Source organism: Dipodomys merriami, unplaced genomic scaffold, assembly GCF_024711535.1.
Source record: "Dipodomys merriami isolate MVZ:Mamm:240054 unplaced genomic scaffold, mDipMer1.0.p SCAF_9, whole genome shotgun sequence".
NCBI classification, from domain to species: Eukaryota; Metazoa; Chordata; class Mammalia; order Rodentia; family Heteromyidae; genus Dipodomys; species Dipodomys merriami.
The window spans coordinates 7,683,426-7,702,875 of record NW_027206512.1 but is presented as its reverse complement, the minus strand read 5'-3'; the positions used below and the strand labels follow the sequence as shown (position 1 = coordinate 7,702,875).

The following is a 19,450-nucleotide window of genomic DNA, read 5'->3' as shown; positions in this document are numbered from 1 at the left end:
TCTCCAATGAGAAGCATCATTTGTATGTGGTTTGTCAAAAAGGAACATGTCCAATATTGTAAAACCATGAATGGCAATTGACTTCGTTATTTTCTGTTGTTGCTGTTGCTGTTGTTGTTTTGTGCCAGTGCTGGAGCTTGAATAAGGGCCTAGGCATTGACCCAGAGTTTTTATGATCAAGGCTAGTGCTCTGCCATACACACCTCCACTTCTGGCCTTTTGGGGGAATGCGATATTAAAAACAGATGCACTTTTGTTGTTTTTAGCATTATCTCCTTTTCTGTGAACTCATCACAGAAAGTTGGCTGAAAAAAACCACATTGTAGTGTTTGCTCCTATGATATCCCCAGGTCTGTCCATTTCTTGTCTTCTAAGACCTCATTCATGGATCTTTATCTGTTTGACCTCTTTTAAATCTGGGTCTTTTCATCTCTATTATTTGCTTCTTAAATCATTGCTCCTATCCTATATTAAATTGTTGATATATATATATATATATACACACACATATATATATATATTCTTTTTATTCTCCAGTGGACTGTAAGTCTCTTAAAGTTATGAAAAATATTTTCTACTTTTTCATTTTCCTAAGATACTAAAAACAATAACACACAAGAGTGAACACACCAATAATTTTTTGTATTACCTAATATTGAAGGAATAAATGAATAAATTCCATTCTTGTTTACATGAAAGGATTGGCAGAACAAACTTGAACTCTAGATGAAAGTTGAACATTTGTTTGGTTACGTAACAAAATGAATAATGCCATTATTGTAGAGTGCCAATTTTAGAAATTGTGGAGGCTTTCATCCAGAGGTGTCACATTATTTATGTTTGTTGTTTCTTTTGATCAGATAACCTGGATGAAAATCAGATTGTTCTTCATCTTGAATTGGACTGACCTAGCCTAAATGTTCAAAAGCAAAACCACACTCACCAAATAGATTAAATATTCTACTTTGTCATAGTTTTTGCTTTCATCAATGTTTATTTTATATATCCCTGTGAATCTTTATGGATATGACTTTTGAGGATGCCATGCATTATAGATTGCTCTATACATTGGTTCAGCCTTTTTTTTCCAAAAGGCACAATATTGTTATAGAAATAACAATAAAATGCCTTCTAAGAAAAAAGTTTTAGATAACTTTTTTGTTCATTTCTTGTCACACACTAAACAGAGATAAGGAAGCAAACAAACAAAAGCTTCCCCAAGCAGGAAGTTGGGAAAGCAGAGACAGGAAGTTGAAAAAATCAGAGAGACTCAAAAGGGCACAAAAGCTGCAGACCAAAAGCAGCTGTTCAGTGAAGGTAACATTTGCTCACTGTGCATTTGAAAACACACGGGAGACTTCACAGCAAAATCTTATCCTAAAGGAAGTGCTAAAGAAAATCAACCATTACGGCTGGGAAGGTAGCTCAGTGGTAGAATGCTTGCCTCACAAGCATGAGGCCCAGAGTTCAATTCCTCACCACCACCTTAACAGAAAAAGCTAGAAGTGGTGCTGGGCTCAAGTGGTAGAGTGCTAGCCTTAAGCTGAAGAGTGGAGGCACAGCACCTAGACCCGGAGTTCAAGCCTCACAACCAGCAAAAAACAAACAACAACAACAAAAATTAACAGTAGTCTCCTTGTACAATTAAGGCTTTGTTTATATGAAAATCCTTTCTACAAGGATCTCCTGAAATGAAGTTAAATCCTAACATTTTGGTAACTTCAACAGCCCAACACTTATCTCCCAGTTTAGAATTTTTTTCCTCAAAAACAAAACAAAACAAAAAAAAACAATTATTCATTCAGAAAGCAGAACAAAGAACCTGACATGCATAGCTGCTAGACAGATTGCAACTTCTGAAGGGAACAAGGCAATTCGTTTATCCAGTGTATGACATAGATTATCCAACACTGAGGTAATCAAAGAAATTAGCATTAAATCTATCTTTGTTAAGAACTCTTAGCCAATGACAGTTGACATGGGAATATTTCCTTCCTGCTTCTTTACTTTTTTCTTTGCTTTTTTTCCCCCCTGTTGGTCATGGGACTTGAAATCAGGCTTTGTACCAGGATTTTTATATCTCAGCCATCTGAGTAGCTAGGATAACCATGAACCACCAGCACTTGCTATGCTTCTTTACTTTTTGTTTTCTGTTTTGGATTTTCAGTGTTGCTGGTCAAACAAAATAATCTCACATAATTCACAAATCATGAATTGTAGTGTAGGAAAGATGACAGCATACTAATATTCCTTTCACTTTTCCTCACTTCTTATATTGACCACTAGGTATTTTCATGATCTCACTGTATGCTGATAGTTTCTATTACTCATATATATGTTCATTTACATTGGAATAATTTATATTTTTGTAAAAAATTATCAGTACTGTATATTAATAGGGGCAACACCAAAATCATAAAAAGCATGTTACCTTCCTTTCCCAAAAGGTCATTTCTAATTTTATTATCTTTTGTGGTTATATTCCTGATAACTGAACTAAGCGCATTAGGGCATCTAGTGGAGATTTGTTCCTGTCTAGGTGGCATCTGTTCCACAGTTGTGCTGATAATATTTGTTGGTTTTTCCATTCATTTCCTACCTTTGGATTAAGCCAGTAGGATTTTCATAGATGAAAATGTGAACTGTTGCACTCATGGGGGAATGATGTAATAATCAGAACATAAGTACTTGGTCTTATTGAGAATGCAGAAGAGTTTTTCCATGGAACTAGAGCATGCTTATACAGTTGATTTTCTTTCTTTAGTCATGCTTTGTAATTGCATTGAATTACTGTGCTACAATTCATGATGCTGTCATACTTCCTTTCATACATCTTTTTCCTGCACGTAGGTTTGTATATCTTAGTAATGGACTTCAGCTTATTTTGGGTGCTAGATTATTTGGACTTTGCCAGAAAACCACACAGATAACCAGGTACAAAGAACAACAACAACAACAACAAGTTTATTGCCAGGAAAGAGCAGCATGTCCTCTTCTCACAAGGAAAAAGTGAGAAGAAGCACTGGCTATTGTCTGAGGTGACCTATATAACCTAGGAGGTTTAGGAAGGGCTAGAAAGGGCTAGGAGGTGGAGACCCTGTTGTGGACATGTGGGCCAGGGGCTTCATCATGGCAGCCTAGAATTTATGGCTGCTGGCCAAATAGTAGATAAGGGTCCTGCAACTGCCCAGACCTGAAGGACACTCTAAGGGCCTCTTGTTGCCTTATATGGTAGTAGCTGCCCCAGAGAAGTGCCATCCCAAGGTAAAGGGGGTTGGAGGCTGATTATTTACTGCCTTTACTAAATGGACCTAGTATTGCCCAGGAAGGGAGCATGCTAAGCTGTGGAGAGGGAAAGAAGAGTACTAAGCTATGGGAAGAGAGCTCATTTCACTAACATACCCAACTCTTTGGTTTAATCATTGAATGGAGATCACCAGGTTGGGATTATGGGCAAAGGTTGTTTCTTCTGGGGCTGTTTCCTGATGAGATGGGGTGAAGTAGTCAGAGGGATGATTGACCCTCCCAGGAGCATTTGATTGATGGACTGATTGGTGACAGGTCTTATCTTCTCCACAAGGATACTCTGCATGCACCTGAGCAAGCAAGGCATGATCAAAATAGGGCAGAAAATTTCATTTAAGGGACCCAAGATAGGCATGAGCCAGGGAGTAAGCCACTGGAGTAAGTCCCATCCCCTTTTATTCTGTTGGATATTTTTTTCAAGTTCCTTGAGATGCCTAATTTGTTCCTTAATGACATAGCTGTTATTGGTTAAGTGAAAACAGCACATATTTTTTACTCCTTGCACCACTGATGGTAAGAGTAGGAAATCCATGGCAGCACAATTGCCAAGGATAGCCTGCCTATGTTCCTGCTGTTCTTGAATTAGCAGTGCAATGGCAGAGGAGGTGTAAGGAATATTTTTGCCACTATGCATGACAAATGCATGACACCCTTATAGGCTCCCACTGCCAACCCTGATATCCCATCAAGGAGAAAGTGAGGGCAATGTACAGTTCTCATTCAGCACTAGACCTCTTATTTTACAACCTCATTGAGGCTAGAAGAGCTCCTTTGTGGGGTAGCACAGCAGCTAGATGGCTTAGGCAGCAGCTGGAATTATGAGGCTGATAGACAATGATATATTTAAAAGTATAACTTGCACAGGTAAAAAGCCAGCCATTAGGCAAGGAGACGTGTCCCCTGCGAATAAAATATGTTCATAGTTGGCACAAATAAAGTTGCCCCTCTTTAGTTCTATACAATCAATGGTGCAGTTTTGAACCTAGGTACAAGTGTTATTTTCCAGCATTATAACCCAGAGTGGCATATAACATCAGGGCATCTGCCTGTCTCTCATGTGAAGGCTTTCCCCAGTTATAAGAGCCAGCATAGATGGTATTTATATCTGCCGCAGGTTTGCACACTGGAAGCAAGCAGGACCCAAGCACAAGTTCCATCTCTAGTTCCTACCTAGTTAGTCTTTTGGGACAGGTGAAACCAGATATCACAATGCATGTGGTCCTGCAAGAACTCTGAGGTGGAGGATCCTCCATATTGGTATTTTAGGTTACCAATATCCAATAAGACAAGGGCCAGTATGGTGGGGCTGCTTTTCCTAAACCACCCCAAGAGGAAATGATTAGGTATTACTTGTTTGGGGTGGACAGGATAGCTTGACAAGAGGCCTTCATAGATATGTGGATTACAGGGTATGTATGGTAGACACAAGAAGCTTCCAAGGCTAACAGCCCTGAATATAATACTCACTATAAATACAAATAGCAGGTAACAAAGGCAAGAGTGTACATTTCTGTACACTCTTAGATGGTAGACCAGTATGGACATTAGATGGACAAGCTTCTTATTTTCATTGACTTCTTAGCTCTGGTTTAATTGTGAAAGGGCAGGCATAAAGTGGCTGATATGATATCATCTTCTTTCTCTCCACCTCATCCTGGAGGTCTAGTTGTTTGTTGCTGGGATAGTTCATCCCAGTTGGCATTCCTGGGCTTTGAATTCAAGGCCTGGGCACTTTCCCTGAGCACGTCTGCTTGAGGCTAGCACTCTACCACTTTGAGTCACAGGGCCACTTCCAGTATCTGGCTGGTTAATTCTTGAGCAATGCTTCCAGCCTGGCTCTTTGCTGGTTAGTTGGCAGATGCCGTCTCAGAGGGATTTTTCTGCCTGGGCTGGCTTTGAACTACAATCTTTGCCACAAAAATAAAACCTTTATGATTCCCAATTAAAGCAACAAGGAGATCAAATAGAAATAAGTAGAGCTTTCCTGCACCTTGTCAAGAAGAGTTAACCAACAAATACTTGCCAGAGTTCTGCAATGACAAAACTCAATAGATGTTTTTAAACTGCAACTGATTGGTCCACTAGGTACCACCCAATGCCTCTGGGAAGCCTGTTTAAAATGGCTTATAATCTTTTGGAGATACATTCAGTTGCAAAATAGCAAAGAAATAAAATCACTTTCTTTGCTCATACACCCTTTATGGTCTGACTTGGGGGGATTGACATTACGGACCGGTGGAAGGGAACACAAGCAAATCAGGATTATGTAAAGGTCTGAACTTCAGTAGATCTGAAGTGGCTTGTGCTTTTCACCCCGAATCAGCAGGTTTTGGTCATGTGTGATGGAACATGGCTGGGATCTGGGCTAGGCCTGGCCTGTATGGACAGTCACACCTCCTACTTTTTTCCTGCAAAATTTCTACACATATTGGTTAAAGACCTGGTTTACACTGGCCTTTGCAAGCTGGTGCCACTGGTTTAGGCAGCTGTGACAACTTTGTTTTGTCTCCTGGGCCTTTTCCCATGCACAGGAACAAACTGCATCCAGTTCCTTGATCTTAAAGTTTATCAGTGCACAGGAAAAAAGACAGAAAAACAAAACCTTAGCCTTATTTTACTAGTCATGATCAGATGTACAACATTTAACTTTTGGATGCACATAGGGAAAAACATAAATCACAGTCAACTTATTTTACATTCCAAAGGAAACCTTTTTTTAAAAAAAAATTATTTCCAAAGACCCTTTAAAACTGCCTGTTTTTTTCTCCTTTGGCTTGTAGTTAGGTCTCAGAATTTTCAAAGCAACTTAGATTAAATCACAGCTTCCATTGACAAAGATCATTCTGCAAGCACAATACTTGGTAACTTGGAAACCATGACAATTTTACATATTTTACCTATAGACAAATAGACATATTTGTGCACAAATCATAGGGTACTCTTAGATTTTCATCTGTTTAAGGTTTTTTTTTGGAATTTCAGTTAAAAAATAAAACTTTTCCAATAATAAAAGTCTTAGATAGGAGACAGGACATGAACACAGAGACATGTGGCAAACCGTAATGAGACAGGAGACAGGTACATGAATACAGAGACACATGGCAGGGTGGGTAGAGGAGGGTCTGTGCAAACCTTGGCAAGAAGAGTTGAGGAAGGGGGAAGGGAAGGAGGAGCCACTGGCGATGGTGGCAGCAGTGGAGGCAGAGTGGGAGCGGGAGAAACGGGGGCTTGTGACATGGGCACCATGGGGGAAATACTCATCAGCAGGATCCAAGGCAGAGGTTGTAAAGGTTTCTAAGCTCTCTAATGGCTATGGCCTAGTGGCTAGCATAACTTGGGCTAGCAGAGTTCTGCATGAGAACAGAGATAGACGAAAGCTCAATCATATAGTACCTGATTCCACTTTCCCCAATGCTCACAGTATTTGTATAAATCCCGAATAATGATGGCATCCAGGGTGCCATTAAGCGACCATTTGGATTGGCTTTCTAGGTTGTAATTAGGCCATGCTCAGTTACACAAATATATAAGGCGCCTGCCCTGGAGGCCAGGAGCCAGGCCAGGAGAAAGCACATTGGCCAGCATGCATCCCAAAGGGGAATCAGATGGGATCTTAGACTGGGGATTTCCCACTAGTAATGCAATCTAAGGCCAAAACAGTCCAGACATCCCCAGGGATGAATAAACCAGCAGAGCACAAAGGAGAGGTCATCACCCAACCCCTGTGTCTGAAATCTCAGGCCCTCGGCCTTTAGTCAGAGCCTCACAGCAGCCCGGTACCAAGTCTTTTTATGATTTTAAAGGAAGGGGATCATTGCAAGACTAAATAAGAAAGGAAAGAATGTCACCATTGGAATCTCAAGTCCAATTACCCCTTGTAGATGAAGGTCGGTGAATTGGATATGTGAGAGGACTGGAGGGCAGAAGGAGGCTTGTGGTGGTTGGGTCTGTCTGGCAAAAGTCCAGGAATCTAGGGTGGTGATTTAGGAATGAGAGAAGGACTACCACAGAGACAGTGGAGAACTAGGCTCCTCAGGACAGCTATGATTCCCCAAGAGAGGGGAAGAGCAATTTCACCAAGAGAACTAGTTCCTGCCAATGCACCAGTGTTAGATTATTTGGAATTTGCCAGAAAACCACACAGTCATCCAGGTACAGAGGGGAAAAATGTTTATTGCCAGGAAAGGGGCCAGCATGTCCCCTTCTCACAAGGAAAAAGTGAGAAGAAGCACCGGCTATTGACTGAGGTGACCTATATAACCTAGGAGGTTTAGGAAGGGCTAGAAGGGGAGAGGAGGTAGAGACCCTGGTGTGGACATGTGGGCCAGGGGCTTCATCATGGCAGCCTAGAATTTATGGCTGCTGGCCAAATAGTAGATAAGGGTCCTGCAACTGCCCAGACCTGAAGGACACTCTAAGGGCCTCTTGTTGCCTTATATGGTAGTAGCTGCCCCAGAGAAGTGCCATCCGAAGGTATAGGGGGTTGGAGGCTGATTATTTACTGCCTTTACTAAATGAGCCTAGTGTTGCCCAGGAAGGGAGCATGCTAAGCTGTGGAGAGGGAAAGAAGAGTACTAAGTATGGGAAGGGAGCTCATTTCACTAACATACCCAACTCTTTGGTTTAATCATTGAATGGGGAACTCCAAGTTGGGATTATGGGCAAAGGTTATTTCTTCTGGAACTGTTTCCTGCCAAGAAGGGGTGAAGTAATTAGAGGGACGATCGACCAGTTACCCTCCCAGGAGCATTTGATTGATGGAGTGATTGGTAACAGGCCTTATCTTCCCCACAAGTATGTTCTACGTGCACCTGAGCAAGCAAGACATGATCAAAATAAGGCAGAGAATTTCATCTAAGGGACCCAAGATAGGCATGAGCCAGGGAGGAAGCCACCCAAATAGGTCCCATCCCCTTTTATTTTTCCTATATTTCCTTGTTTAAGTTGAGATTAATTTACCTACATGATTTCATTTGTTAGGGAATATTATAGATAAATTGTTCCTTTTTTCTATTTTTCATCTCAGTAAATTTTGTTCTACATCTTACACGTAAAATCATATACCTTAAAATAATTCACATTCATTTTGTAGGCTGAATAATGGTCCCCATATATCTTTATGTTCTTTTCACCAGTCATGGGTTTGTTTGTTTCCATGGTGAAACTTTCTAAGTATAATTAAGGGAAGTTATTCAAGTGCCTTAGTTGTAATCATAAGGGTCTTACAAGACAAAGACAGCAAAGTCAGAGGCAATGTTAGCAGTTCTGGTGAAGGAAGTACACAACTGGAATGATCTGAGGAAGGATCACGGGTTAAAAAATGCAGGCAACCAAGAGAAGCTGCAAAATATAAGAAAATGGATGCATCCTCCAAAGCCTAATAAAGGAGCAGCCCTGTAGACAGAGACCTTGAATTCAACCTAATAAAACTGATTTGGGGGCTTCTGAAATATAGAAGAAATTTGTGGTATTATAGTTTACTAAACCTCTGGTAGGTTTATATATATATATATATATATATATATATTATTGTAAAAATACTGTACAGAGGAGTTATAATTTGAGGACACTAAAATATATGATCAGATTCTTTTTCTTCCAATTACTGCTGGAGAAATATCTGAGTATATATATTATTCCTAGTCTTACTGGATTGTGACTTCATTGTAGCTGTTACCATATACAGAAATGCCAGCTTTACCAAGTTTTTTGTTTTAATTATTGAATAATTTAAAAAATTCTATTAAGATACTGAAAAGAATCTATTTACTTAGAAAATACTGTGCCTAAAACAGAAACAATACAATTTTAATCAATAACTTTCTTCTTTACCTTTTTGCTTGCTACCAATATTATTCAGCATTGGTGTTTAAACTTTACAAGTTAGAGTGTTATGTTAACTAACAAGAAAATTATTCAAGTCTTATTTTCTCATTCCAGCAACCTTATTGTTACCAATGGATGCAAAAAGAATTAAATCAAACTCCTCTGTACAGTATGTTCACAAATAAAATAAAATAAAATTTTTAAAAAAAAGAATTAAATCAAGAACATTAAGAATCATAAACTGCCTAGGCTGTTATACCATCAATCATTCTTTCTTTCTTGATAATAGAAGGATAGTGAACATTTTCTACATACATCATCCATTGCAGATGGCTATTAGATGTGTTCTGACAGTGTCTTTCCAAACTCAAAACCTACTTACTAATGCCATGGTATTGTGGGATGATAAAGTGAGGTTGGAGCCTTCTTGAGTCAAATTAATGCCCAAAAGATGGCTTATTTTTAGCTAGGCACTGGTGGCTCATGATTGCAATCCTAGCTACTCAAGAGGCTGAAATCTGAAGATTGAGGTTCAAATCTGGCCCTGGTAGGAAAGTCCCTGTGAGACTTTCATTTCCAATTAACCATTCAAAAGCTAGAAGTGGTGTTGTGGCTCAAAATGGTAGAGTGCTAGCCTTGAGCAAAAGAGCTCAGGGAGAGCACCCAGGCCCTGAGTTCAAGCCCCCACAACTAACGAAAAAAAAAAGATTGCCTGTTTTTATCTTCTGCCAGGTGAAGATGGTACATATAGAAGATGGGTTCCTGAGTACCCTGCTCTGGACAAACACTGATCTTAGCTTCTCAGAAAAGGAATTTTGTTTTTATACTCTAATAGACTTTATCATGCAGTGCACCAGGAGCCATGAACAAAGCCCATTTATGGGAAAATTAGAAGTTACACTAAGAATTATAACTAAAGTAATAGATGAGCTACATATTGAATTTGTGAGTAGTAAAAATGACACTTAACAGAGCTAACCTAACATTACAAAATGTAATGTACCCAACATATACAAAATATCATTAATGAAACTTAACCACTTTGATGTCTCGTTGTGAAATGTTTTATTGCTTAAAGAAGCAGTTTAATTTGGTTGTTAATTGATCCTGAAAATTTTGGAGAACATCCATTATCCAGATAATGACTAATAGTGTGCTATTTGGAATTAACAATGAATAGTATTTGTCACCAAGTACTTTAAAAACAATTAAGTAATTTCCCACTGATCAAAGCAGTCTGTTTCTGATGGGAATTTGTTCATTGCAAAATAAACGAGAGCACTACAATTATTGTGATAGAATAATTGAAAATGAAAATAAATAGGTTTCAAAGAGAGTTATCTTAATATAGCCCATTTGAAATGCCAATAACTAGTAATCCTTTGTAAATTCTCATTAAACATTAAGCAAAGCATACTAACTAATGAGCCTTTATCTTTTAATTAGTGGGGAAAAATCAAACTCCAATTATTAATTCAACTCATAAAATTTTGAAACATCCTTAAAAGCTATATAAGCTTGCTGCAACTTGTGTTGAAACTTAATAGTAGGTAGCTACATAAATAAGAGAAACACAACCTCCAAGGTCTTTCAAAATAAAATAATTAAAAAATACTCAAGACTAATTCATTGAATATGATGGTAAAGTAAGGCTTGTCAGTTTGTGATGATGCTCATAAGAATGTATGTAATGAATATCCAATAAAAATAAAATTTTAAAAGATTAGAAAAGAGATCTGAAATTTGCATGATATATTGAGCTTACAATATCTTGAAGCAAAATGTTGAGCATTAAGAGATGTTGAAAATTGGGTGTACTGTGCTAGCATTTAGGTTTTGGAAGTAAACCACTGTATGATTGTAGGTCAGTGAGCACTGTCTAGCACAAACTAAATTAGTTACACTCTATGCAGTACTGATTGAAAAGAGAGATGCATATTATCACTGCTACTAGTGGTTTAAAGGAATAACCACAACACAAAATAACAACTATCCATGCACATTTTGTGTACTTTATATAGATCACCTCTTTTGCCCCTTTTTCAAGCCCAGTGTTGTAGGTACTTTATTGTTATTTTTGCCTTGTTTTGCTTTGATATATTAATGTACCATATGGTTTTGCTCAAATCTCAGTAGGGTCCTCCACATTCTGAGTTTTTAATGATTCTTGTTTGTTTCCCCTTTCAATCCTGCTGTTCCCTCAAGTCACTATCTGCCAAAATTCTACCTACTTTTCCAAGATCTCAGACTCACCAAAAGCCTTTCTGCTTCCAGACCATGGAAGTGATTATATCAATCTTCTCAGAAAAGGAATTTTGTTTTTACACCCTAATAGACTTTATCATTGATCTTTGTTCCAGAGAAAGTGATCCTCCAGTGTTTATCCTAATCAGACTTTTTGTTTAGAACATGGAACAGGGAAAATCCTTAGTGAACCACCATTGATTGAATGAGTGGCTAATGAAGAAAGGAAGGATTGTTCAACATAACACAGCAGAATCAGCTGCTATCTGAACTTCATGAATCAATCAGTTTAATCTGGAACATAGCAGATATTTTATTCTATTAGCCTACAAAAATGTTTTCAGAAATGTTAGATGCATTTTTCTCATTCTGTATTTCATTCAGCTCTATATAGCCTACCATAGTGTTTGGTGTCTAGTACATATAAAAATGTATTTTTTAAAGTTTTTGGATGTAATAAAATTAATTACAATTTTGAGAGTATTTCATAGAAAATGCAAGTTTCTAGATAGCAATTGGAATGGGATATTCTCAATAGTGATTATCAGCATTTAAAAAAAGAAAACAAATATTATCATAACAATAACATTAATAGTACTTATAATAAAATTTATTTTTCTGAATGTTTACCTCCTTCCACTGTTCAGTGTATAGGTAGTTTCTCATTTGATGCTTATCGGCATCTGGGGTTCATTTTAGCAACAAACAACTTAAGGTTCAGAGATGCTAAAGAATTTGGCTTTCCCAACTCAAAAAAAATTTTGCTTTGTCTAACTTATAAGATCCTTCAAGTCTGAATATGGGTGTTAATTCATTTGGTTATTTTAGGCAAATCACCAGTCTAGGTTATATGTCTCAGAGCAAACTGTTTTTTTTTTTTTTTTTTTTGCACAGCCATTTAGATGGACTATTTACTGATTATCTATTTCCCTAAAGTTATTTCTGTAAATGCAAAAGTAATTACAGATATACCCTTAGTATTCAAAGCATGAAGAAGAACATATGGCTAATGAATGAGGTTTGAATGAATGAATGGCTAAGCAGTCAGTCACCTTGGAATTAGGGAAAATTTAAACAAATGCTTTTCTGAATGCACAAATATAGTCTGTGACCAGATGCCCATATTGAAAATGGGAATAAAACTAACTCATTTATATAGTAAGTTTTATATTAAATGTTTGAAATACTTACACTAATATTTTATTTATTATTCATATTAGAATGTTATGTTTTTGTTTGATTTTGGTTTCTGTTTGTTTGGCTTTACATTAAGAAAAAACTTAGAAGTGTTAAGCAAGTAACTCAGAGCGAAAGCTTCTAAAGCTGCCACATGAAGATTTGGATGGGATCCTTAATGTTTCCAAACTGTGCTCATTCCCAATTACCTGGATTTCCAAATTAGATAGATATCATTTTTAGAAAGTCACTTGCAATGATATGTGAAATAAAAAGGAAGGTTGACTATATGTTGAAGTGTGACATCATCCCTAATTTTCCCATAAATGGGCTTTGTTCATGGCTCCTGGTGCACTGCCGGAATTTTCTCTGTACTGCATAGCCTTCTCTTGAAAAAAAAAAACACTTTGAACTCAGTAGGTTGATAAATAACATATGCATAGTTTTGAGTTTTGCAAAAACTTTGATTACACTTTTGGAAAGATTTTGGGGAAATAAAGCACACATAGAAGCACTATCAAAATTGTTATAATTAGCTGTGTGCTGGGGTTCACACTTGTACTCTAAGCTATTTGAAGGCAAGGGTAAGAGGATTCATGTTTGAGGTCAATGGGACAAAAAGTTAACCAAATCCCATCTCAATAAACTAGACGTTTGTGGTTGGTATCTTTAATCCCAGTTGTGAACAGGGCAGGTTTGGGCTCTGAGGCTGACCCAGTGAAACCTATATGAAAAATAGCTAGAAACAAACATAGTTGTGTATTTATCTAAGTAAGTGTGAGGCCTGACTTCAAACTTCAGTACTGCCATGAGGTAAAATACTCTAATGATTTTTTTGAAAAGAAAACTACTTTTGCTATATTGATTTCAGATGAAGTAGTATACATTTTTGAATCTGGAGGAACATAGAAAAGTGTTGCCAAAGTCAATGTGCATGTGTAAATTGTTCAAGGAAAATTCAGTATTACACAGAACTGATTTCTTTATTTCAATGCCAGATGCTATAGATGAATTATTTTTTAATTATGCAAAATATGCTGGAGTGAATTAAAGGTTCACATTTCTTTAATTGTTGTGGAGGATATAAAAATATAAAATATTGATATAATATCCTTAGAATTAATTTTTATGTATCCTACATAAAAATGGTTTTTGTCTAAAGAATATTAATAAAATAATTTTTTGCTTTTTTGTAATTTTTTAATTTTTAATTGACTTCAGTAGTTGTGCAAATGGATTTTCCTTTGTGTGCTATTAATAGGGCTTGAACTCAGGGCCTGGGTTCTGTCTCTTATGTTTTTCACTCAAGGATAGAACTCTACCAGTTAAGCCACAGCTCCACTTCCGGCTTTTCGGTAGTTAGTTGGAGATAGGAGTTTCATGGACTTTCCTGCTCAAGCTGGCTTCAAACCATGATCCACGCATCTCAGCCCCCTGAGTTGCTAGGATTACAGATGCTAGCCATCAGCACATGGCTAAGAAGCTTCATTTTAACAAGCCCGTTTATGTATGCATGATCATAATAATTACCCCCTTACCATTCCTCCTTTAAATACTCCCCACTCAAGCTAGTCTTATCAAGTTGCCTTTTTAAAAATTTGTATACCTGTATATTTTCTCCGTATTCACTTCTGCCTCCACTGTGTACAGTAAAAAGTTGAACTTCCTACAGAGAGATAATGCTAGTCTATTTTTCCAACTTTCAGCACATATGTTGCAGAAGCTAGCACACTAATGAGATCTTAATATTTCTATCTCTGTACATGTATGTAATATCATGTTAAAATAAGGAAAACTAATATTAGGCTAAAATAGGATGCCTTTATTCTGGAGAATACAATAATTGCTAAAAATGTCACTTCACTTATTTTTAATTTATTCTTATTTCTAGAAAAGAATTTGAGGGGTACAATAATAATAATAAGAAAGGTGCCAGTGGTTCACACTTATAATCCTAGCTACTCAGCAGGCTGAGATCTAAAGATCACAGTTTGATGGTAGCCTGGGCAGGAAAGTCTGTGAGACTCTTATCTTTAAATAACCACTGAAAAGCCAGAAGTAATGGGGAGAATGCATCAAAATCCAATATATATCCCACAAAATTAAGAAGAATGAGAGAAGAAGTGTGTAGGGGAGGGATGGGTGAGAATATTGAAGGGAGTACCATTGATCATTATTATTATATTCACATATTATATATTCATATATTCATAAACGATTTTAAGTCCTTTGTACAACTACTTAAAGATAATTTAAAAAAAAATACCAGAATGGGTGTGGGACAAATAGAGGCAAGACAGAGAAATGGAGATGAGAAGGGTAGGCTTATAGAGTCCTTATATTCAATCTACAATATAAAAATGGAATTAAGTAACTTGAGGATATGAATGAGTTTGGAAAAGATATAGTTTGCTTATGTACTGACTTATTTGCTTAAAATCTCTGTGTGCAACTACTTAATATAATAATAATAAGTAAAAAAATAACTAAACTTTAGGGAAAAAAGCCTGAAGTGGAGCTGTGGCTCCACTTCAAGCAAAAAAAGCTCAAGCCCCAGGACCAGATGTGGAGAAGGAAGAGGAGGAGGAGGAGGAAGAGAAGGAAGAGGAAATAAGTTTAAAAATAGAACCTACTGAAATTGGAGTAAATGTGCAAATTCAGCACAAGAATAATTGCATAGGATGTAAGAGATTAATTTCTAATGTCGTTTTCCTGAGGAGACTGTGCAGGATACTTACAGGAAGCATTTAGGTACATCTTCATGAGGAAATCTTCATAGCAAAATCTCTGATGATTACATGTTTTGGTAAAGTCCTTATACTTAATATGCTCAGCACATAGTAAATACCTACATGAGGATAAGATTGGGATGTATGAAAAAGACAAAATATGAAATAAGTAACTAAAGAAATTTCTATCATGGTGGCATAATGATGCTCAACAAATTTTTTTTTGAATATGCAGAAAGGGAAGCTAAGAGAGTACATGGAGGGGGTGAATTTGATCGAAGCACTTTATTGTAAACATCTATGGAAAATTAGGAGAAAGTGAAGAAAGGGATGACATTGTCCCAAAAGAAATTTATTCATTACCTGACATACATCATCGTTATAATAACAATTTTTAAATATTTAATTAAAAATAAGTATCTATGAAAACGTCCAGACCCTATGGCTCATGCCTGTAATCCTAGTTACTCAGGAGGTTAAAATCTGAGGATTGCAGTTTGAAGCCAGCCCAGGCAAAAAGTGACCCCTCTTTCCAATTAACCACCAAAAGGCTGGAAGTAGAGCTGTGGCTTAAGTGGTAAAGCACTAGCCTTGAGCAAAAAAGCTCAAGGAGACTGCCTGGGCCCTGAGTTCAAGCCCTAGGAATGACACCAAACCAACAACAACAAAAATACCTCATACAATTAATATGTGCTAATTAAATAAGAAATTTCCATTTTGGGTATTTTTATATGATGTATTCGACTGCAACATAGAACCATAGATTCAATAAAAAGTTTATGAATGATATATAGATAACCTCACATGGTTATTTGTTATACTGATGCTTGAGTTCATTGTGTCTATCATAATTCTTTTGTTTTTTTGGTTGTGGGGCTTGAATTCTGGGCCTGGACACTGTCCCTCAGATCTTCAGCTCAAGGCTAATGTTCTACCACTGGAGCCATGGTGCCACTTCCAGTTTTCTAAGTGGTTTATTGGAGATAAGAGTCCTTTCCTGCCTGACTGGCTTTGAACTTTGATCCTCAGATCTTTGCCTCCAGAGTAGCTAGGATTACAGGCATTAGCCACCATGCCCAGCTTATCATAATATTTTAAATGCATGTTTAAATACATTGATTTATATAATGATGGACCTTGGCAAAATATAAGAATTAAAGCAACTTGGATTTTGACATGTTTGTGGATTCTTGATGGTACCAAACACACACTTTATTCCTTTTCAGTTTGCTATTTAAAAGACAAATAGAGGAAAGAACGACACTGCCCCATTTGTTAGGAAATGGAAAGACTTGGAAAAAATCATATTAAGTGAAGTAAGGCAGCTGCAAAGAAATTTAGCTCCCCTGGTTTCCCATATTTGTAGTAATTAGTATACATATAGGATAATCTTATCAGATGAGCTGAAAAGCTCAAAAGCCATGTACATATGACCATATAAGATGATGCTAAGTGAAATGAAACCCAAGATATAGGCACAAGAGGTCTGTCTTTGTTGTTGTTTTTAATGTACTATGTGATTTTTTTTGTTTCCTTTGTATGTTCTTCCCCAATGGTATATCCCCTGTTGTCACTGTACTTGATTTTGGTACCCTGCATCTTGGGTATACATATGTCTAATCTGGGGAGGGGAAGGGGAATAACAAAACTCTGACAACTCTGACACAAGGACACAGGATGATCCATTGCAACATGGATACCGACAGTATATTGGAAATGAACTTTAAAACTTGGGGGGAGTGGGTGGCGGGGGGGAGGGGAGATGGGGAGAAGGAGTGGGGAAGATGGGAGAGGGAAGGGATAGTGGAACAATAACAGGGGAGGGAAGGAGTAACAATGATAGACAAGTAATATATTCATTGCCTTACTCATGTAACTGTAACGCCTCTATACAACATCTTAACAATTAAAAAAAATCTTTAAAAAAAAAAAAGACAACTGGGCACTGGTGAGTGACACCTGTAATCCTAGCTACTCAGGAGGCTGAGATCTGAGGATCGCGGTTCAAAGCCAGCGGGTGCAGGAAAGTCCATGAGACTCTTATCTCCAATGAAACACTAGAAAGCTGGAAATGGTGTTGTGACTCAAATGATAGAACGCTAGCCTTGAGCTTGGACAGTGCCCAAGCCCAGAGTTCAAGCCCCACAACTGAAAAAAATATATATATATATATACCTATACTTAATTGATTTTGTCCTATTTTGGGGGGGGGGGAAATGGCAACAACCTTTGGCTGTTCTTATCTGTATATGCTGATGCCACCTAACTAATTTGAATTGTTGGTGTTTACATTTAGGTAACACACATAATGGCAAAGTTATATTCTACCATTTTGCTAGTCAATACTATGAAAAACATGTTTTGAGAATAAGATAGATTCAAAACTCTTTTTACCTGGGGGATGAAGCACTCATTTAATGGCTCAAATGTCATCCTAGATGTTAGAAGAGCAAAATTTTTTGTTACTAATCATAAAACCTTTTTCATTCTAGTGTTAACATGTTCTCCAAATTAGTAACAAACATAAACATGGGTGTGTTATTTTAAGTAACTAAAAATAACCATAACTAGACACATGCACACCTTATTTTTAAGTAATCAAATATATTAGTAGATATACACATGAACATATTTCTCTATTTTTCCTAGGACTACAGAGTTAACATCTTCTTGAGACAAAAATGGAATGACCCAAGGCTGAAGCTCCCTAGTGACTTCAGGGGCTCAGATGCACTGACAGTGGATCCTACAATGTACAAGTGTTTATGGAAACCTGATTTATTCTTTGCAAATGAAAAAAGTGCCAATTTTCATGATGTAACTCAGGAAAATATCCTTCTCTTTATTTTTCGGGATGGAGATGTCCTTGTCAGCATGAGGTATCTTTTGATATTTACAATTTCTGCAGTTCTATCTATTTTTAAATGAACAGATCATAGTATATACAGTATTTCTAATTTCCCTATTCCTGCTTTCAGGTTATCGATTACTCTTTCATGTCCTTTGGATTTGACTTTATTCCCTATGGACACACAGCGTTGTAAGATGCAACTGGAGAGCTGTATGTAAATGATTCTATAGTGGTTATGGGAACAAAATATTAATGCCTAGATGAGATAATCTATTAATATCTTACATAACCAACATAAAAAACCTAATGCTTTTGGTCATAAGTAGTCATTAGCATCACTAGATCACTTTTGAGAATTATAATTATTCCTTTACTCTATCAAACTGTGCTGAGATAGACAAATCCTTTCTAATCTGCTTTTAGTTCAGTTGATGTGAGTATTTGCACTAACTTTCTCCAAGTGCCCTTCACATGTGAATTAGCAGTAAAGCAAAGGTAAAAATAAACGTGGAACTCTAACACTGTCTCTCTGAGGTTAAAACCAGTTTCTATGGCAGAAACCTTGAAAAATGATTTAAAATTTCCTCTTAAATCCAATCAAGTGGTCACTTTCTATGAATGAAAAAATTACTTTTTAGCAAAGTTTGAGTTTTTTAGTTTAAAAATATAGTCTAGGTATGTTCATTGAAATTTCCTATAAAATATATAGAAAATAATGTATTTTTAAAAATATAAACATGTCATACACATTGAAAAATTAATATAAGTATCATAAGGACTCTTTAAGCCCAAGTACTTAAATGTCATTCTGTAAGGAGTAACAAATAATGCCCTTATAAAGCACTAGACTATATACTTACTTATTTTGAGTTTTTTATCAGTTTTGAAAAAAATATACTGAATTATATTATACCTTAAACAAAATTTATTGCTTTCTAACTAAAGTACAAGATTTGTACATATACATATATTCAATGTTTTATATGTTTTATATGCATCAATGTGCTTTTAAAAATTGTGTATATACTACATATACATTTACTAGAAATATTATAATTATATTATTTGGTTCTGGTTCTGGCCTGGGCACTGTCTGTGAGATCTGTTTTGCTCAAGGCTAGCCCTCTACCACTTGGCCCACAACTCCACTTCTGACTTTCTGAGTAGTTTATTGGAGGTAAGAGTCTCACAGACTTTCCTGCCCACTTTGTCTGTGAACCACTATCCTCTGATCTCAACCTTCTTAGAAGCTAGTATTACAGGCAAAAACCACTGGTATCTGGCTGTAATATTATGTTTAAGAACAGATTATCTGGAT

The 19,450-nt window shown here is 36.8% G+C and overlaps 1 protein-coding gene across 1 annotated transcript in view; it reads left to right on the top strand.

Moving 5' to 3' along the window:
* Positions 1-19,450, top strand: part of Glrb (glycine receptor beta) — a 94,184-nt gene that overhangs the window by 47,205 nt on the left and 27,529 nt on the right. The window contains exons 5-6 of the mRNA XM_070012370.1: positions 17,931-18,160; positions 18,260-18,342. Coding sequence (XP_069868471.1) covers positions 17,931-18,160; positions 18,260-18,342 — 313 coding nt within the window. The remainder of the gene's footprint in view (positions 1-17,930; positions 18,161-18,259; positions 18,343-19,450) is intronic.